Raw genomic sequence first — 22,487 nt, forward strand, 5'->3', positions numbered from 1 at the left:
TTTTCTTAGATTATTTCGTCTTGTGGGAAACACCCCTTAAGAGGCTACATTACATGTTAACACATTTCCCACAAATAATAAAATTGACACAATCATTTCTTTTTAAAAGTTTACATGCCTTAGGTTCTTAAATAGTATATTGCTTTCTTGAGTATCAATGATTCTCTTCATCTTTTGAACCAGTAGTCCCTCAGTTGAGACTTTTTATGCCCCCGAAAGAATCCTGCCCACCCAACCTTGAACCCTTTCATACCCCTGCCATAACCATCTCAAGGGGTCTTTTATTTTTCGCAATGTTCGAATACCCTGGTCACAGATTTAGATCCCGGTACAGCAGACCTGGGATGAGAGTGGTCTCCATGGTAACCTCCAGCCCACAGGCATCTATATAAGTATTGCATTAAGGCTGTAGGTTCATGGGTTTAGGGAGCCAGTATTTCGTTCGACAGCATCAGGGACCGTGTGAGGTTAGGCCCATAATCTCTCAAATGGAATACTGGCTTTCTCTGACAGTGATGAGAAAAATAAAACTTGCTGAATTGAACTGTATTTTGGAAGTGCTTTAAAGTAGGTGTCTGGAAGAGAACAAAAACTTCACCAATTGCTTTAAAGATAACCCGAGGCACCAAAGCCACAAAAGAAGCGATATTAGCTGAAGAAATAGGATTAAAGGAGCCAAAGATCAGACATACAATCTATCTAAACAAAATGATACTTCATAGATGTTCTCTACCAAGAAGTACAATGAATGTTCCTGTAGCTCAAATGGAAGAGCAAGTCATGGATTCAATTGCCTTAAAACACACAAACTGATAAAATCATTGCCCTTTAAGTCATTTCAGAAGCAGAACAAGTCTTACATATGCCAAAAACACACATACATGCATACATACATATCAGAACACAGACTCACAGTGATCAATCACCAAGATGATATTGAAAACTGTAATAAATGACCTTACATGTGAAGTTGCAAGTGCAACTGGCTTTTAAAGGGAATGGGAGATGAAACTCTAATTGGTTTATTGCATGTTATGCCCAAAACACACCCATTACTCATTACAAGAATAGAAACAACCACTTTAGACTGTGTGCTAGGCGCACAAACCATTTTTTTCTGTCGCTAAATTAACAAAACTGGATTCAGTCATGCCCTTTAAGACTGTGAACCGTGCGCTTTAGACCATGCGCTTAGATCGTTAAAAAAGGGCCCTAGGACTCTTTCATGCTTAAAATTCCCTGCTCTTTTCTGTTTTTTTGTGACCGTGAAAACTTTGAACCATGCACACACACAGAAAGCTGTCATGGCCTACCTTCATTGTCTTTAATTGTAAAGTTGGGGTTGACAGGAATTCCTCCAGGAAAAGAGAAGGAAAATCCTTTTCCATTGGCAAAATCATCTTTATCCACAGCAGTGATCGTCTGAATGACCTGCCATCAACAAACAAAAATAGTAAAGACGTTAGTGAGATTAATTTTTCATATCGGTTCATTCTGGTTTTGTGGAACATGATCCCCAGTTACTGACATAAAATGAGGTTTTCTAGTTTAGCCCTTTATGAGATTTCTGCTGATGCTGATTAAAAAAGTAGTTTTAATTAGGGTCTCCCCCAGTATCCGATGCTGGAGATCAGTGATTTGTGATGACCAGTCATGTTGGTCTTTCTAGCCACGTACCACCCCCCGATCTTATCTCCAACATTGATTTAGGCCAATTTGTTTGACTTTTGTTCATTAATTTTTTTTCTGTCCTTTTCAAACGCAATTCATCTGACATCTCTGCTTGCATCTCAGCAATTCTCGAAAGCTCTTTGCTTTCTGCGTCAAAACCAGCTGGTTCGTGGGTCTGGGTTGTCGTAGCAACCCAACAGGCATTTTGATTTTTTGAGTGCAGTCCTTTGTGTGTTGTGTATGCATGTGCTTTACAAACCCTTACACGTGACTACTTTGAAGAGGTTCATAGTGAAATAGTTCATAATTGCTTGTTTTAAACCAGATATAGAAAAAGTTTTTTTGCCAATGTCAAATGCAAATTGTAAAATATTTTAATCTGCTGTTCATTATCATACAATGCTTAATTTTTTATTGCTATATTAATATTTTTCAGAAATTTTGTCAGAAAAAATTGTCAAAAATAACCAAAAGATTTCATGGGGCAGTACCCTTTAAGGGGTCGTACTATTTAGGTACAAATATGCATATATTTGATTCAAATATATCGCTTTAGGTGCAAAGGTGTACATTTTCCTCCTAATACAATTGTGCACGATTTATCAGTCCACATTGTTGCAAAAAAAATTCAACGTTTGTCTTCTTAAAAAGGTCATATGATGCAATTGTATGTCTTTGGAGTGTTAAAAGCTGTTTGTGCATCTATAAAGTTGCAAATATAAAAGTCTCAATCCAACAAGATAATTTTTCTAAAAGTGAACGCTCATCCATGCCTTACTTAAACGCCTCATTTAAACACGGCCCACATATCTGTCACTATGTGGGAAAATTTGCATAACACAGCCCAAATATATACACAAAAGAAAGAAGGTGTAACTTTTATCCTCGCTGTAGTATTGTTGCCGACATGTCCTAAAGATGCTGTGCTTTGAGAGCTGAAATTCCAAATATGATATATATATTTCTGCCACACGCTTGAGGTTTTCGGCCAATCACGTGTAATGTCTTTTTTTAACCCTACACCGCGTAAACACATTGCATTAAACCAAAAAATGTCATATGACCCCTTTAATTGGTCTAGGTTTGAAAAGATATTCCTTCTTATTTTAAAATCTCTTGCCTACAAACACATGTTATACTGTATGAAGGGAACTTTTTTTTGACTTACTAAATATCCTGTTTATCTTGGTGACTAAAGACTTTTTCGGACGGTAATTGTTTCTCGTGAGGATGTCTGCAAAAATACATTTGCATGCCGTCTCCGTTATAAAACTGCGCTGCATGTGTGTTTAATTAGATGATCCTTCACATCACCTGGATACTTCATTATTTGTATATGGAATATTGTTGTCTAATGAAATACATTTTAAAATTATATTGAACACTTGTTGCTGCTGATAATAGTCATTTAAAATGTTTTTGTGATTTTGTTTCCTCTTTATTTACAGTATATCAGCTCCCACTCGCTGTAGAAGAGCGATGAAAGATTGTGTCCATACTTCTTCATCGTTTCAATTATGAAGATGATCAATGTTTAAAATGCTCAGAAAGAAAGACGCTTCAATGATGCAGAATAAATGCGAGGGGACCATATCGTTGCTGTCCGATGAAAACCACGTATGTCCATTTTGCCGATTTTGAGATTTCTCGACGGATTGAATGTCCAGGTTCATTTCCGTATACTGTACAGTATGCTTTGCATATCTAAATGGCCAATGTCATCTGATTTTCACGTATATCCATTTGGTGTCAAAGCTGTCAATCACGCAGCGTATCTCCCGCCCTGTGGAAGCATCTCGCCGGTCTCGTGAAGTTTCATCGAAGCTCAGCACTGGCACTGGATAGCCGAATAAACATAGCCTGGTGAGACAATGACTTTCCTTCATCGAGGTAAACGTTTCCCCCCTGACGCCAGACGTACGTCTAGGAGTGACAAAATTACGGTAGGACTGTGCAAACAAAGTATCTGTCTAGCATTACCATGTCAGTGTATTGATTCATTGTCCCTTCATAGTTTGCAAAAGACATTTAATAAATTTATAATAAATATTAAATAAACTAAGCTATTTAATAAACTAAGACATAGGCTATTTAATAAACTGAGCATATTCATCTGTCAATATGAAACGCGACTTGGCCATTCTAATTAATGATCATAAGAACGCATATCGACCACCGTTACTGTAAAATATGCACGTATGTCCATTTAAACTCAATTTTGGTCAAATGTGGATTATATCATTACACTGGCAAGAATATGGTTACATGTAAAGATGCCGTACCAAGTATGACAACGCTACATTCAACTGCTTTTGATATACGTTGTTTTTTTCACTTCCTGAAAAGTAACCGTTTTGGACATACGTGAGTTTCATCGGCAGCGACGATATGCTGCTTTTCAGTGGTCTGAAAGAGAGTGCAGAATGACTTTTGCATTGATCCCCTTTAATAAACTCAGAGATCTGGATTCCGATGACAATTAAATTACCACACGACCTTGGTGTTTGTCAAGAAACAGTAGATAATTTGGCTAGGAATTTTTACGCGGGTGGTCGGAGAAAAACACTGACATTCTGGATCCATACGTCAATACAATCACCGACTACCCCTGTAAATGATGAAAATACCTTACGTCCCGATGGGAAACAAATATACTGTCCGAATAGAGCTCAAATCAACAAAAAATAACACAATAAAAGCTGCGTTATTTTCAACTCAGTGTTATAGGTCAAAAAGGGACAAACCCAATCGTTGGTGTAAATCAACCCAGGAAAGTTTATATTTGACCCAGCAATGGTTGAAACAACCCATCATACTGTAGGTTAATCCCTATGTGCATACTAAACATGCAGAAAGAATACTTTTAGCAAAAAAAGCTTTCTGGTTTCACATGTTGGCACTTAAATCACTGCTTATTGTGCAATATGACCCAGCACTGTGATTATTCACAATCTAAAAAAAACAGCCTACTACTACAAAGTAGAAGGTATCAGAAAATGCCAGCAATTTAATATAGTGTGGATAATTGTGAAGAATAGGAAGTACTGTTTCATGTTAGGAGCACAGGAAATATTTAAATGGACTTGACCCCCATCTGTCCTTCACTCTTTGTGTGGTGCTGCTGGTGAAAAACTGCATTTCGAAATAAAATGGGGAAAAGTGCAGGCAGGAAAATAGCAGCGCGGTTTAGCGATTCAGAACCGTCACGCTTTGTTGATCAGATTCTTATTCTCATACAGAGATGATTAGCATTCCTTTAACCTGCTTCTATTTCTCCCAGTTCTGCCCCTCCAAATATGCTCGCTCTCTTTTCCACGCCATTTGAAAACGGGGAAAAGGTGTGTGAGAGAGAGTTTTGGGACTTACCTGTCCTGCTCTGGTGCTCTCGCAGATGATGATCTCCTCATCCGTGTTGATCTTTGGAGGATTGTCATTCACATCCAGTACCTGCACTGTGACAGGTACGTGACTCTGAAGGCTGGGATTGTCTGGAAAAAAAGACGGGTGTCAAAAGCTTGTATCAGGTAAAAAAGAAGTTTCCTAATAAACATCACACACACATTCAGTTTATAGAGAATAGAAAAGCATGGTAGTGGAGATCCATCCATTCATCCATTTATCCACCCACCGATCCATCCAGTGTTTTAAATATCATCATTTGAAAATATCTATTCTACACACATCGAATGTGTGTGGGTCTGAATATTCTAACTATGATATATTGTTAAATATCAATTACCATTCACACAAAAACACTGTAATGGCCGATTAATATCTGATTAAGAAACACAGGTTGTGCAAATTCATATTAGTTTGTCTCAAAAGAGCACCTCGTCGAACTGTACATTTGCATGCATCTATTAGTCCATGGTTGGGATCTGGTTAATTTTGTTTACAATTTGTCTAAATGATCTAGTAGGAATTCTCTAAATGAGTTGGACTCGTTCTGATTAAATTCATTTGAAACAAAACACTATGAATGCAAAATTAACAAGGCTTTATAATTTATAATAAATTGAAAACCGTTCCAGAGCAAGAATGTGCAGTGATATGTTATTGAGCAATTAACATGACAAACTGAATTCTTTTGAATATACTTTGCATCTCTTTTAGACACATTAAGTTAAGTTTCTACTTTCGAATGACACATCGTTTTATAGCATCGCTTGCAAAATATATGGAATATATAACTATATACCATCTCAGGCTGATCTCACTGGAAGAGTTGACTATAAATATATACAATTATTATAAAAAACAATAATGAAACCCCACCCCCAACCCAGCCCCTAACCAAATGTCATAGGGGGAAAGCAAATCATATAAAAATATGAAGAGTCTATCCTAGTTTTCCTCATCTACATTGTACTTCGTAATCAACAAACAAACAAAAAAATCATAATCTGATGGCTTTGATATAAACCTGTGGTGGTTTTCTGTGACAAGGAAAAAACGTAAGCCATCAAAATCAAATAATTTACGTGAGAGGAACTCAGGAAGGAAAAATGCTGGATGTTGCTTGTTCTCACACGACAGCATCAAGTTTCTGTCATGCTAACACATTGACCCCAGGGGATCTTATGAAAAACTTTCCATCATTTCACTCGAAGTCAACGAAAATTGAGCAGAACCAAAACATTTTACAGCTGATCGCTGTCAAAAAAGTTAAGCGACGACGTCCCGAAGATGACAGCCGCAATGACAGTGTTTTTAATATGACAAAGTAAGTGTTTTGATTAATGTCATTAATGTTTATTTTTTTAATCAGTGTATACCACTAGTCAAATAAATGAATATAACATGGCAAAGATGAATGCACATTTATATATTTATTTAATAGATTTATAGCAAGTTTTTATAATATATCTTTGAAAATCAAATTATGGATTTGAATTTTTAATTTTGTTATAACGTAAAGATGCTATGTGAGAGTTTGTAACAGAGTGGTTTTCATCTTGTCACTTTCTTGGTATAAATAACACGTATTTTACCAAAATTAGTCAGATTGGATTTATTGCGTTTTGAAACCAAACTTTTTATATAGAAATGTGGTTGTATGAATTAATCTGAACTAGCCACTTTGTAAAATACGTACAAATTGTGACATACAAAACGAGACTATCTACAGTTGTCAAGCTTTGTAAAAACTAGCCACTATCCCAAATTAAGTTTTATCATGCAAAATACATATAAAGGTAACCAAGTTGACAAACCCAGCAGTTGAACTAAATTAACCAATTTTTATATTTGATTCAACAATGAGTTAAAGTAACCCAGCTTAGGGCAAATTGCAACTAAATGGAACTAAACTTAAAACCTTTTGAACCTGTTAAATAATGTTAAATTCAATAAATGTGTTTATATTTGCTAATATCTCCTGCAAGTATGTAGACAAAGTAAGGTTTTCTCCCTTGTCACCCTAACACATGTTGCTTTAACAAGCATTTACACACAGAAATGTTTACGTTTCTTATAATGAAACCTTCAATGACAAGCCATCGCCATGGCAACAACCACAATTTCCTAAATGTGTATCTTTGATTGCATAACACAATATCAACATCCTCATTTTAATCTTAACATTCATCTTTTTGCTTTGTGTGTTTTATGTTTGCCCTAAAAGAGAAAACAAAAATCCAATACTGTGGACATATAGTAAAAGTATAACACTATTACATTACTTTAGAGGGCCTAACTCACATAACTCTTTATTTGATGGTGTGTGGTTAAATTTGAGCTTTGGGAGGTCAAGCGATTTTCAGCAAAATCATAACTACAGCAGTTTGTTTCTAATGAGCACACGGTTTGCTGGGACTGTCTTGCAAACTCATTAGCTCTGAAAGTTATTAAATATAAATAAAGCAAGTTATTGAAGTGGTGACTCTCAACCAGCATGATTTATGGTACCCACCCTCCTCCGTTGCCATGACAGTGATGTTGTGCCATGGCGTCTCCTCCCGGTCCAGCAGCTGAGTCGTTCTAATGACACCGCTGATGGATTCGATATCAAAATACACCTCTTTGTCTTCTCTCCGCTCGATGAAATATCTAAATATAGAGGAGAATGTATGAATATTGCATGAACTTTTCCATCTTTCAACCCTCTACATCATCGCAGTGTCATTAAGAGCATAGACAGCTTAGATATGCGTTACTATCTGAGAGCTCGTATTGCCGTACGAGGCTTGATTGTGAAACCTTGCCAACTATAAGTGATGTAGGGTCAAGTCTACTGTTTTTCCTACAAGAACCTTGATATCTTTAATATTGACTGAGTAAAGATTGAAATCAATGAGTGAAATCAAACTTTAATGCTCTTTATCTCATTATTAGATTATGAGACTTTAGCCTGGATTTAGCAGACAGGGTCATATATAATACAAAAAGGCACAGATTTCATAAAATGCTGTATGAGGTCTATCAATTTAATTCTATAATGTGAGCATCATTATGGTTGTATGCCAGAATGCATATTGTATTTAAATTGTCTGGTCTTATAGCTGTGATTTTATGTTTTCGTTAAATGATCAATTACTATTTGGACAATCCCCATTAATCTCGTGCAGGCACAACAGTAACAAAATAAATCAAATAAGAAATGAGTCAATGATTGATTTTTAAAGCCAGAAGTTTTACATCTTATCACACTAATGATGTTAACACATAAATCAGACAATGCAGCAGCATTTAGTATAATTCCTGTTGAAATAAAATCCAGAGACCACTAATTATAAGACCAAGACCAAACACATTTGAAACTGAGACAAGACAAGACCATCAAAAACTTTTCTTGTAACGGTCTCGAGCACTAGCGTGGATAAAGCTTGCGTTTATTGTGCTTTCATGGATGCGCAAGGGACACAGTTAGATTTAATGTTTAATATTTAAGGGGTGGTTTCCCGGACCGGGATTAGTTTAAACCAGGACTGGGCCCTTAGTTTAATTAGGAAATACACTCACCTAAAGGATTATTAGGAACACCTGTTCAAGTTCTCATTAATGCAATTATCTAATCAACCAATCACATGGCAGTTGCTTTAATGCATTTAGAGGTGTGGTCCTGGTCAAGACAATCTCCTGAACTTCAAACTGAATGTCAGAATGGGAAAGAAAGGTGATTTAGGCAATTTTGAGCGTGGCACGGTTGTTGGTGCCAGACGGGCCGGTCTGAGTATTTCACAATCTGCTCAGTTACTGGGATTTTCACGCGCAACCATTTCTAATGTTTACAAAGAAGGTCAGAGGAGAATGGGCCGACTGATTCAAGCTGATAGAAGAGCAACTTTGACTGAAATAACCACTCATTACAACCGAGGTATGCAGCAAAGCATTTGTGAAGCCACAACACGCACAAACTTGAGGCGGATGGGCTACAACAGCAGAAGACCCCACGGGGTACCACTCATCTCCACTACAAATAGAAAAAAGATGCTACAATTTGCACGAGCTCACCAAAACTGGACAGTTGAAGACTGGAAAAAATGTTGCCTGGTCTGATGAGTCTTGATTTCTGTTAAGACATTCATATGGTAGAGTCAGAATTTGGCGTAAACAGAATGAGACCATGTATCCATCATGCCTTGTTACCACTGTGCAGGCTGGTGGTGGTGTAATGGTGTGGGGGATGTTTTCTTGGCACACTTTAGGCCCCTTAGTGCCAATTGGGCCTTGTTTAAATGCCACGGCCTAGCTGAGCATTGTTTCTGACCATGTCCATCCCTTTATGACCACCATGTACCCATCCTCTGATGGCTACTTCCAGCAGGATAATGCACCATGTCATAAAGCTTGAATAATTTCAAATTGGTTTCTTGAACATGACAATGAGTTCACTGTACTAAAATGGCCCCCACAGTCACCAGATCTCAACCCAATAGAGCATCTTTGGGATGTGGTGGAAGGGGAGCTTTGTGCCCTGGATGTGCATCCCACAAATGTCCATCAACTGCAAGATGCTATCCTATCAATATGGTCCAACATTTCTAACGAATGCTTTCAGCACCTTGTTGAATCAATGCAACGTAGAATTAAGGCAGTTCTGAAGGCGAAAGGGGGTCAAACACAGTATTAGTATGGTGTTCCTAATAATCCTTTAGAGGGGTGTATAACAAATATGCTTTACTAAAAACATTACTTGTGTGCATTTTGAGGCAAAACAAAGGACACTGATGTTTTTTAAGATATGTCAGTGCAAGTTGTTTTTTAGTTTGAACCGCTCTTACATTTATTTTAGTCTATGACTAGTCTAATCACTGTCTGGGAAACCACGCATAAATGTCTAAAACCGAGGTGTAGTTGACCTAAATCTATACAACAACGATGAAGCATTTCAAGAGTATTGTGTTGGATGTTTATAATAAGAATATGACATGCAGCTGCAATTTCATTTAAACATTGACAGGATAATAAAAAATACTCTCTCCTGAAAAATACACAGATGTGTATTTTTTTATTTTTCAATAAACAAATTGATAGGTACAGAGAGAGATTATACCTGACTTGTTCCTGAATTGAAAAATGTGGGATCTGCTCTTTGAAATACCATGGCACAAATATTAATGCTAGTGAAGTACAGTAGTTGTCATATTAAGTGAACAACGTCAAAATAAATAAATAGAGGAAAACACTAAGAAAATAATTTTATGGTGTCTACTGAACTCCGCCTTTGAATGTCTCAAATGCTTTGGATGAAATATGATAATGATCAAATGCATCATTATAAAGGATTAGAACAAACACGGAGATGATAACAGTAACCTTGTTTATCATTTGTTTATAACACTAAAGCAGATTTTATTTTCTTGCTAAAACAGTTAATGAAAATACCAAACAATAAATTCTCATACAGGGATGAAACGTGTTATCTGAATAGAAAAGGGATTATTTATGTTTATAGTATTTTCCACCGTGAAAAATGTTGATGTAAAAACAATTTATATTGAAGTAATAGTCTATCTCACATCAACGAATGAGAGTCGCAGCATTTGCATAACCATACGTGTTACATCCACATCATCACGCACGAACTGTGAAGGTTCAAAGACGTCTTGAAAAAACCACCACTGCAGAAAGATATTAATAAACCATAGAGGTCACATCCCATTACCACAAGAAAATATGTGCCATCATTGACATTAGACTGATTTTCTTTTTAAAAAGCGACATCAGACATGAGAGAGAAATAAAAATGAGAATTTCACACTTCATGCATTTTACTGCCGGTGAAATGAACGTTCTGACATTTGTTTTATCACTTCTCTTACATGTCAATACAACTGTTATTTTCTTCACATTCTGTAGGTTTGGGATGAATGTAACACTGGGCTCAAGAAGACGGCCAAGACCCCATAAAAATACAAATGAGCTTCCACTCCATAGAATAATTATACAATAACAGAGGGCTTCCCAGAAATAAATTAAGCATAGTAATATAAAATGAACTATAAGTGTAAAATCATAATGGGTGATAAATGGCATTACTGTAAAGGTCTACAACTACTGCCAAACTAAATTCAGCACATAAACCAGTACAGTGCAAACTGGACAACCTTAAGGTCGAAGTATAGTCCATTTATTACATGTATGCGAGTCACACAATTTTCATCATCAGAGGAGTGCGCACATACAGTAGTGTACGTAGACCACCAGATCTTTGAAACCTTGTGTACATTGTAAGTGTATGTCACACATGCGCCAACCTTTAAACAGCATTACAAGACATTTCACAATTTTTTTTAAATGTAAAAAAAATCTTTGATGTCCCAAGAGAACGTATATTAAGTTTTAGCTCAATATAGATAATTTCTTATAGCATGTTAAAATTGCCATCTTGTAGGTGTGAGCAAAAATGTGCTGTTGTTGGGTGTGTCCTTTAAAATGCAAATGAGCTGATGAAATGCAAACACTGATCGCCATAATGGTGGTTTGTTGAAATTGAAACTCAATTGTGCTGTCAATTATTTTCTCTCTCACTCTCTGCACTTATTGGCAGTGGTTGGATAGTGCAGATTGAGGGGCGGTATTATCCCCTTCTGACATCACAAGGGGAGCCAAATTTCAATGAGCTATTTTTTCACATGCTTGCAGAGAATGGTTTACCAAAACAAAGTTGCTGGGTTGTTCTTTTTCACATTTTCTAGGTCGATAGAATCAATTATAGCACATAAACATGGAAAAAGTCCGATTTTCATGATATGTCCCCTTTAAAAAGGCCCTAATATGTACCATTAGGTACATATATGTATACATTTGGTACCAATATGTACCTCTGAGCTACTAAATGACTCTTTAGGTCAAAAAGGTACCACCAGCTCGGATACATTTTTTTTGACCATTTTTACAGTTTATGCACCAATCTACAAATTCCTGGTAGTTGTTATAATACTTCATAAACAACTACAAAATGATCAAATAAAGCATATACTGGTATGTTTTGACATTTTATTTCACTACAGTCATAGAACTAAGGTACAAAAAGGTGCAAAAAGGAACAAAAGTTGTCACTGTGGGGTTACCTTTTCCAAAAGTACACTTTGACTTCTGTATCTAACATACTGGTACCTCAAAAGGTATCTGTAACAAAATTGTACATATTAGGACCTTTTTAAAAGGTAATGTCCTGGTGGCAACTTTTGTCCTTTTTTTCTGAGAGTGTAAAAATATACAATGTTAAAATTATGCACAAATGGCATTCCAGGTCTCTTATGACCCAAGATATTTAAGGGGTTAAACATACATATTTGCATATTTCTAAAACATAAGCTAAAACAATGATCACCCGGGCTTAAAGTACATAGTAGTCTTTATACTGTAATGTTCACACTACACTGTACAAGCTGTCAGAATACAAAGCAAAGCATGACATTCATAACAAATCCATCAGCTCATGATGGGTTTGGCAGGTAAGATGAAATGCAGGATTTTTTAAATTCTTTATATATTAGAGACATCAATTGTTCCTGTAAATGGTCTGATATCAGTGAGAAAAGACGGATGTGTTTATGAGTTGGTCTGCACACATCTCCCTTTCATTAGTGTGTGAGGTTAATTGAGCTTTTGGCTGCAGTGTTTAACTAACACACAAACACGAGCTGTTTAACGGCTCTAATTAACAACATCCTCCACAGAGAGTCAAAGCACGGAGAAAGATCCTTACATGTCAGACCAACTCAATGTCAGACCATTAAATTCGACCTTTACAGAGAGAGAGAGATAGAGAGATAGATAGAGAGAGAGTTTTCATAATCTAAACCTAGTAAACTTCGATTGAAAGATTTGCTTCTGTATTACTCAGTCATGGAGCATTGCATAAGCAATTCCAAAGGTCATGGGTTCGAATCCATGGAACACACATACTAAAAATATACCTTGTAATGCACTGCAAGTCACTTTAGATAAAAGTGTCTGTATAATGCTTTAATCTAATGTAAATTATTTGCTTAGAAAGTGCTATTTTAAAAAATAAATACTACTTCGTTTTACGTTTTTTAACATAATTCAAAGGCATTCCTAAAAATGAAAGTGTGGCCTAAAGGGACATTACATTTTTTTGAAAATATGCTCATTTTCCAGCTCCCCTAGACTTACGCATTTGATTCTTATCGTTCTGGAATCCATTCAGCCGATCTCCAGGTCTGTCTGTACCACTTTTAGCATAGCTTAGCATAATCCATAGAATCTGATTACTCTATTAGCATTGTGCTAAACAAATAACCAAAGAGTTTTGATAAGTTTCCTATTTAAAACTTGACTCTTCTGTAGTTACATCGTGTACTAAGGCTGACAGAAAATGAAAAGTTAGGAATCTGCCGTAATAATCAAGGACTTTGCTGCTATAACATGGTTGCTGGAGGCGCAATGATATTATGCACTGCCCAAAAATAGTCCCCTTAGTAACTTTCAATAGCAGGGGACTATTTTCAGGCAGTGCGTAATATCATTGCGCCTCCAGCAGCCATGTTACGGCAGCAAAGTCTTTGATTGTTACGGCAAAATGTGAGTATAGTTCCTAGTCATATCTGCCTAGAAAAACTCAACTTTTAATTTTCCGTCTGTCTTAGTACACGATATAACTACAGAAAAGTCAAGTTTTTAAATAGGAAAAATATCGAAACTCTTTGGTTATTTTTTTGCGCGATGCTAATGGTCTAATCAGATCAATGGATTATGCTAAGCTATGCTAAAAGTGAGCCATCTCTTACTCGAGCCATCCATAAAGGATGGAAGGACTTCAAAATCAGTAGCACCATTTACCAACATTATAAAGCTTGGAAGAGCCAGGACATTTTCTAATATAACTCAGATTGTGTCATATCCGTTTGTATGAAAGATAGTCACATATTTTGTGGATGGCTTGAGGGTGAGTTTATCATTTTTGGCTGAACTATCCCTTTTACCGTCACATATCTCTATCTACTCACCGTACTGGACTGTTTTTGCTGTCTGGGTCTCGAGCTGTGACGGCTCCCACTTCAGTTCCAACCCTGGCGTTCTCGTACACCTCCATGATGTAATAATCCATTGAGAAAACCGGGGGTTCGTCCACATCTCCAACTGTGATCTTGAGCGTGGCATCATCTTTAAATGAACCCAGATAGGAGAAGCGAGGGTCCAGGTGTGTGTTTTCGGCAGAGATGTGAAGACTGTACTGCTTTTTCTTTTCGTAGTTAAGAGGCTAAAAATGGAGAACAGAAAGATGGATTATAAGATAAATTTTTCTTTTCTGATATGCTGAAAGGCGTTCGTTATTCAATCAGAGCTTTGAGTGTCTGGTCTCTACAGATGAAATTAGACTTTAAAGGAATCATTAACACAAAACTGAATGTCATTTGTTAATCATTATTATGTCTTTTTTATGTAGAACACAAAAGGTACATATCAAAAGTAACACTTTACAATAAAGTTGCATTAGGTAACATTAGTTAATGCATTAGCTAACATAGCAATATAGTTTTTCAGCATTTATTAATCTTTGCTTATGTAAGTTGCCAATACAATTGTTTATGTTAGTTCAAACATACCAAATGGTCCATATGACACTAGTGGACAGGTTATAATAATTTCTTTTTATGGGGTTTTTAAGGGGGCATTTGACACACCTCATTCACTTCGAATCAGAGGTCTTCTTGGGTCCAATAGAAAAATAACACGCAACACCCAACGTGCATAAATAAGAGACAAATCCAAGACAAACCCAAGAAAATAAGACACAATTCCGACCGTAAACGGCACCGACGTGTGTGCAGTTTGCAGCCCCCGCACGTACCAGTCAGAAAAAAAAAACCCGGTGGCCTCGCAAATAATTTGGCACAGTGCTCCATTAATTTTAATTTGTTATCTGGGTCTCGATACGGACCTCGGGTTTTCAGATCTGACTAAGTGGTCCCGTAAAGACCTCTGCTTTGAATATACACTATGAAAATTCACCCATTTCTAATCCATGAAACAAAATCACAGAGGTTATGTATGACAGAATGGTAATGTTTGGATGAACTGTCCTTAAAGTCCCCCTGTAGTGAAAATCAAGTTTTTATTGTTGTTTATATATCCATGTGGTGTTTTTAGTGTGCTTTAAAACAAGCCATGTGCAAATTCATGATTCTCCAAAGACAGACTAAAAACCGCAGTTTAAAATTGCCTCAGTTTCCTACGTCACAAACCTGTAACCAATCACATCATCGCAGTTGAAAGAGTGGATCAGTAGTTTGAGCCACTAATATGAATAAATGCATGCACACGTGCAGTATTAACGTCATCGCAAAAAACTGTGCTGCAAACGCAAAGTGGACTAAAGTGTCTGAAACTGCTGAATGTATGATCTATGTACATATTATCTATGGTCTGGACTAATTTGCATATTCATGGTTCCTCATATGCTGAATGAGGAAAGGGTGTATAGTTACATTCAAGCTATTTTAAAGTTTTTCAGTTTGACACCACCCCCAACCAGCCAAATTTGAATGATTAAAAGGCGAATAAATAAACTTTTATCAAAATCTTGGAAAAACAAGCAGGATTCCCTGGTCTCAAATGCTGGGGGCGTGTCCACTATATGTGCTGAAACCACGCCCACTTGAGGGAAAGCTGACGGGTCTATCTCAACCTTCAAAGGCCCTGTCCCAAATGGCACACTTCATGTGGACTTTCGGTCTCGTGGCCTTAAATTGCGCGTTCTCGCTTAGTCTACAAGTCCGTAGGGTGTCCCATCTGTCATTTTTACGCTTTGAAGTGTGCTCATCAGCGCCTCCTTTGCCCCCTTGATGCTGTCTTCAGCGAAGCCCGCACTCCAGCAACTTCGCGCACTGTACCAACCCAGAAGTCCTTGCGAAAGGGCAATCAGACCAATCAGACGACGGAAGGGAGGAGTTCACACTGACCGGCAACCTCTCTACCTATTTCCGGTGTGATGCTCAAGTCTGTCCCAAAATACGACTCCGGTGCGCCCACGTGGACTCGCATCAAGGGTCCCTAAAGTCTGGACTACGTGATGTCATCAAAGTGTGGACTCTGAGGAAGACCACAAGTCCAGAGTGTGCCATTTGGGACAGGACCAAAAACTGCTACAACCTTAATGGATGCTAGCGATTGTGTAAGGGGCGGGGCTGTGCTCGGTGGCTTCAGTGCATCATCAAGCCACTGTTTTAGCCCCGCCCAAATAATCCTGAACACACTATTGTGGAAAAAAAAATTAACTGTGTAACTCCACAATTCAGTACTACATATTTCACAGTATTTTTAACGTGTATTTAGATGGGTTCACGTCAGTAAACATAATGAAAGCTGTCTGAACCTCAACGGCTCACTCGCATATGAGATCTGCTATGTATTAATCAACAAGATAGGAAACTCGGTATTCACCGAAGTCACAGCTTTCAGGACCCTTGAGACTGCAACCGAAGAAGCTCAGAATACAAAAAAAAAGTTAATAATGAGCAATCGACTCCTGAAGTGAGGAAGACGTCTGTTTGACCCTGACAGGACTGATTATATATCTGTTAGTATATCTGTGTGATCTCTCATTGTGTGAATATTTAAATATTGCACTTTTCTAACAATATCTTGACTGGGATAATTACCTCACCTATATTATTCGTTTTGTTCAAGAACTGCAAAGAACACTCAGAGAAAGTGTGAAAAGTAAAAAAAATAAAAACGTATTACAATTCAGAGGTTTCACTGGAGTTCTGAACTTTCTAATGAGGTTTCATGGACTACTGCGTGCAATACTTACATTTTCTTTCCTCGTACTGCTAAGTCTCAGTTGGCTCTGCTGCTTACATTTATTGTTTGTACGTTTCTTCAAAGACATTTACTACACTTTCAGAGTTTCTAAAGATAACTCACAGCAACAATAACACATCTTCTGGCTGGTTACCAGGGCCTGGCAATGCGGTTTCTAAGAAGTTTAAGTGTTTTTAAGTGTGCTGCATGCTATAGAGGTCCGGACGCCACTATTCTGTTAACATCGCCATTTTGGCAGGCAAGAACAGCAACTATGAAATGAATGGCGCCAGCATGAGTTTTAAGGCAACAGAGTTCACTGCGCAATTTAATTCAAGAGACATAGATATGTACATTAAACAAACGATCATTATAATGCACAGGCATGCTTTTACTGTGTATTGATAAAGGCACGGATTGCTTTTTTGACCTGCAGTATCCTGATATTTACAACTATCTCATCAACTTTCCCTCGTCCTACTCCAGAGACTTTTTAAAAGCAAACAAAGCCTTGAGGGGTACAAATGGACGCAATCTTATTTTGCCACAAATAATATTACTTATATTGGATTCTGCTGGCTAAAATCTGCTTTGTTGTCATTGGAAGTGAAAGTCAACTGTGTTGTTATCTCGTAATCAACCCTAGATGCCCTTATTTGTAGTTAGCCAGCACAGCTAACGTTATATCACTGTGTGAGTACAATAGACATTATAAATGTCATAAAATCTTAACCCGGTTAATCCCAAATGTACCCCGACTTTTCATATGATCGCCACTTGAAATAACCAATTTATATGTTATATATGTGACTTCCATAGTAGGAAAACAAATATTATGGAAGTATTGCGATAAATGATGAAGACGATATGGTAACACTTTATGAAAGGTTATGAAGGAGATTTTATGCACATTTATGACAACTGTCATTAAGTGTCATTCGCTCAGTTATGTCATTTTTAATGCAAAGATGACATTGTTTGGGATGTCTTTTATTATGACAACTTGACATAAACTAATACATCATAACTTGTCATAACAACTTGACTTTACCAAGACAACACAAATTGTTATATTTTTTATGCATCATAATCCTCTCGAGAAGCATCCAATTGGACAACCTCAAAGATCTGGCCTGAGTATGGACATGTAGCATGTAGTCAATAAGTGTTAATACTAATTGTTAATAAGAAGACACTTCAAAAGATTATATTTAACTTTATGTATGTGCACAATAGAGAAAAAACTCACAACTAACAAAACAAAAATTTTCTAACATAGAAAAAATCGAACAAAACATTTCATTAATATAATTGAATCAACATTAAATTAACGTTTTTGCAGCAATATGGACCAAACCAACCCAGTCTCACCCCATGGCGTCAATATTTGACGACACTTGACCATGCGTCAATATGTTGACGCGGAGGGTATACCTTTCGCGTCATTTTTTGACGAACTGGGGACTTCAATACTATTAAGTCCGTTGCATTCTCTTTCCTATTTTCTTACCATTTTCGCGTCGGTTTAGGGTTAGATTTACATAATGACATCCCTACCCAAACCTAACTCTAACCCCAACGCCAGGTGACAACTCTTTAATTTCGCGTACCTAACTCTAACCCCAACGCCAGGTGACAACTGTTTAATTTCGCGTACACTGTTTAATTTTGCGTAATCTTACCCTAAACCGACGCGAAAATGGTAAGAAAATAGGAAAGAGAATGCAACGGACGTAATAGTATTGAAGTCCCCAGTTCGTCAAAAAATGAAAGGTATAGCCTCCATGTCAACATATTGACGCATGGTCAAGTGTCGTCAAATATTGACGCCATGGGGTGAGACTGTGTTAACCAAACGCTGCATGGCTTAACCCACCATTTTTTTTTCATTTAATTTTAGGTGAATCTGTCTCTAAATGCAATAAAATATAATTTTATCAATTTTAATTATAATAATAATAATAATAATAATAATTATTACTATTATCGGATAATTGATTTTATTTCTCTAACACCTGGAGGAAACTAAAAAATATGAACTGAAGAATATTCATGAATCTGTTATAAAACCTTTTGACAGAGTATTAACACTTAACATTTTAATGACAATTTTAATTTGTATCACTGTAGTTGAGGTCAAGAAAAATATTTATGACGCTGTTATAAAACTATAAGACAAGGTATAAACACTTAATGACATTTTAATGACAAATTATATTTGTACCACTGTAGTTGAGGTCAAAAACAATTTTCATGACGCTGTTATAAAACTATACAAAGTATTAACACTTAATGACATTTTAATAACAAATTTAATTTGTGCCACTGTAGTTGAGGTCAAGAAAAATATTTATGACACTATTATAAAATATTTGGCAGAATATTAACACTTAATGACATTTTAATGACAAGTTCAATTTGTATCACTGGTATAAAGTGGTCAGACACAAAGCTAGGTAGTTTGTTAATTTTGATAATTTATCATAAGTTATTTTGTCTTGGTAATGTCAAGTTGTCATGACAAGTTATGATATATTGGTTTATGTCAAGTTGTTATAATCTCAAACCATGTTATATTGCATTAAAAATGACAAAATTGAGCAAATGACACTTAATGATATTGTCATATATGTGCATATAATCTCCTTCATGTTCATGAAACATGTTGTGTCATGATTATGAAGATGTCATGTCAGTCTTATGAACACCCCTTCAGGTAAAGTCTTACCAAAGATATTTTGATAAATGATGGTAAGCACACAGTTAATGGTACCCATTGAAATCCATTGTCAGGTCAATGTATACAATCAGCTGTCTGCTTACAATCATTTATCAAAATATATTATTTTGTGTTTATCAGAAAAAAAAATCCAGGTTTAGAACAACATGAGAATGAGAAAATGATGACAGAATTTACATTTTTGGATGAACTATCATTTTGAGAATTTTTTTCTTTCCCAAAGACCAAAAAAATGCTCTTAGTTAGCAAAAACCCTAACCCTAAGTAGGTGGCATAACAATAGTGATGTTTAATTTAGGCAAACATCACTCAATTGACATAAATACCTTTCTCAATGTGATAATTCCTTCCCTAGTGTCTTTGTCTGTGGAAATGGAGAACATTCCCGAGCCCTCTGGGTTCAGGATGCTGTATTTAATCTCTGCATTGATTCCGATGTCCTCATCTGTGGCTTTGATCTTTCCCACTGGCTTCCCCACCTGCGACGACTCGGGGACAAACACCTGATAATTCTCTGCAGACACACACAAAAACTCACTTGGTGTTTTTTTTCGATAGGCTGATTGTTATTTTGCAATTAAATGACTAAAGGAATATGGCTATTAAACACAAAACATAGGTCAAACACAGACCTGTGGCTTCAACAAAAGCATAATTGCTTAAAAACATCGTTTGTAACCAAATCGTTTTTGAGCACCATTGACTTTCATAGTATTTTTTGAAAGCCAATGGTGCTCCTGTTTCCTGCATGATTACACATATCGTCCTTTGTGTTTAGCAAAACAAAGACATTTATACAGATTTGTAACAACTTAAGAGAAAGTAAATGATGACAGAATTTTTATTTTCGATTGAACTGTTTCTTTAACTTGCACAGTTGCTTTGGATAAAATGCATACTTGTTATTGATACAAAAGTTTCTGCCATTTTTGCTTCTGGCACCCTACTGTCGCGCTCTATTCATGTGGGTAAAAATACATCTACAAAAGCTCAAGATCCAAGACACATAATTGGATTCTTACAAAACAACACCAATCTGTTCATTTCTTTTTTTCTCTTCACGCTAATTAACGTTAAAATATTTAAACCAGTGCATGTTTCACTTGACGAGTTATCTGACAGCCACACACTGCATCTGTATGAAGCTTATTTCCATCTCTATTGGATAATGATATAGTATACATAAGCAGCCCTTGAGAAATCTAATAGTGCACTATAATGAATGTGAAAACAGCGAGAAAGTTCCCTGTGAAAAACAAAAGCAGAGAAAGAGAACATTACAACAGCATACAGTACAGTTAACCTTCAAGAAGTAATAAGGATATTTGCGGTGGATGATGAAGAAAGGGAAACGAGAGGTCAAGTTATTTTGGTTTCTTTTTGCCAACATCAAAGCACAGTAATGAAAGAGTCCTTCAACGTCTCCAGAAGAGCTTTAGAAAGTTCAGTCTGGGGGCGAGCACTTAGGAGTGGATATTAAAGTAATAATTTTCCTTGAAAAGGCAACTTAACTAACTATTTTAAAAGGAAATCGTACCTGCTGAATCATACAAATTATGCATGTAACAAATCAGGTAAAAGACGGTTTTGATGTTGGTCTTTGGGAAAATCCATTTTGAGCAGGTACTGTAGCTGTTTGGTGCCATCTGGGTGGTCTACAACAGGGGTAGTCAACTGGCGGCCCTCGGGCCAAACACTGCCCACCAATCATCTTTATCCGGTCTGCATCTTTGTCTGATTTAAAATCAGCATGGTTACTTTAAAGCCACAGTTCCATGACAAATGACGGCCAATAAACTAAAAGGAGTGTCAGAACTGGGCTGCGTGGGGTGCCAACCATCTGCGAGTGCATAAATTTCAGATTCGATTTTAGCTTTAGATGCATTAAAAAAATAAAAATGGTGCGACTACACCACATGCGACATGCAGATCAGAAGTGATGTATTTCAGTGTGTTTCCAATCAAAACATTTGTGCGAGGTGAAAATTATTAATCCTATTTTGTTTAACTTGATAAGTAACCCTTGGCATAATGCATAGCTGTTTATTGTTTCATTCATTTGCATTCATTTATTTGTGAATTATTTACATTTGCACTTTTTTTTTGTGCAATCTTCATAGTTGAACATTTGGCTCTTGCAATGTTAAACTGCAATTGTTTTAAAAATATAAAAAAAAATGTTCAGTAATTAAAAGGCAAAATACTGAATAGAAGATGTGTGCATCTTTTTTGTTTTTTAATGTTTTTTGCTAACACTTGAAGGGGTGTTCATAATGCTGCGTTCACACTCAGTAGAGGCGTGAAGCACAATTGAGGCGCTAACGCACATCTGTAGGTCTCGCGGTGCGAAAGAAGCGTTTGGCGCGGAAGAGGCGATTCCACGTCATTTGTGCGTCTAGTACGCGCGAATGGCGCAAATTGAGCATCTGGCGCGCTACGCGCGAATGGTGCTTTTTGTGCATTTTGCGTTTGACGCGAATTTGCGGCTGATGCCCGAGTTGAAAAATTTGAACTTTGGTGGAATTTCGCGCCGCGTTAACCAATCAGGAGCCTGCTTGCTGCTGTGGAGGCAGCCCGTCCCGAAGTAATTTATTCAACTAAGAAACGCTTGATATTGTCCATAAGCAGTCACCCGGAGCAATACGACACAAGTTCTTATTTCTATAGAGATAGGAATAAAAAGGACCTCGCTTGGAAGAGTGTCAGTGAGGACATTGGGACACCTGGTAAGTTGTAATACACATTTCACTTTTGAAATCAATCGCGCTTCACGCCGGTTTTTTAAGTTTCCTCCATGAGTTTAACAAATAAAATCAATTACAAAAACCAATACATCCTTACTTGCCATAAATCTGTC

The 22,487-nt window shown here is 36.8% G+C and overlaps 1 protein-coding gene across 2 annotated transcripts in view; it reads right to left on the reverse strand.

The window, feature by feature from the left end:
* The window catches only part of LOC135744534 (cadherin-18), a 305,028-nt gene that overhangs the window by 32,560 nt on the left and 249,981 nt on the right, over window positions 1-22,487 (reverse strand). For both annotated transcript variants that reach the window (XM_073815065.1, XM_065262727.2), the window contains exons 6-10: window positions 19,957-20,144; window positions 14,091-14,344; window positions 7,583-7,719; window positions 5,038-5,159; window positions 1,314-1,431 (exon numbers count right to left, since the gene is read on the reverse strand). In XM_073815065.1, coding sequence (XP_073671166.1) covers window positions 1,314-1,431; window positions 5,038-5,159; window positions 7,583-7,719; window positions 14,091-14,344; window positions 19,957-20,144 — 819 coding nt within the window. The remainder of the gene's footprint in view (window positions 1-1,313; window positions 1,432-5,037; window positions 5,160-7,582; window positions 7,720-14,090; window positions 14,345-19,956; window positions 20,145-22,487) is intronic.

This window comes from Paramisgurnus dabryanus, chromosome 1 (genome assembly GCF_030506205.2).
Source record: "Paramisgurnus dabryanus chromosome 1, PD_genome_1.1, whole genome shotgun sequence".
Taxonomy (NCBI): Eukaryota; Metazoa; Chordata; class Actinopteri; order Cypriniformes; family Cobitidae; genus Paramisgurnus; species Paramisgurnus dabryanus.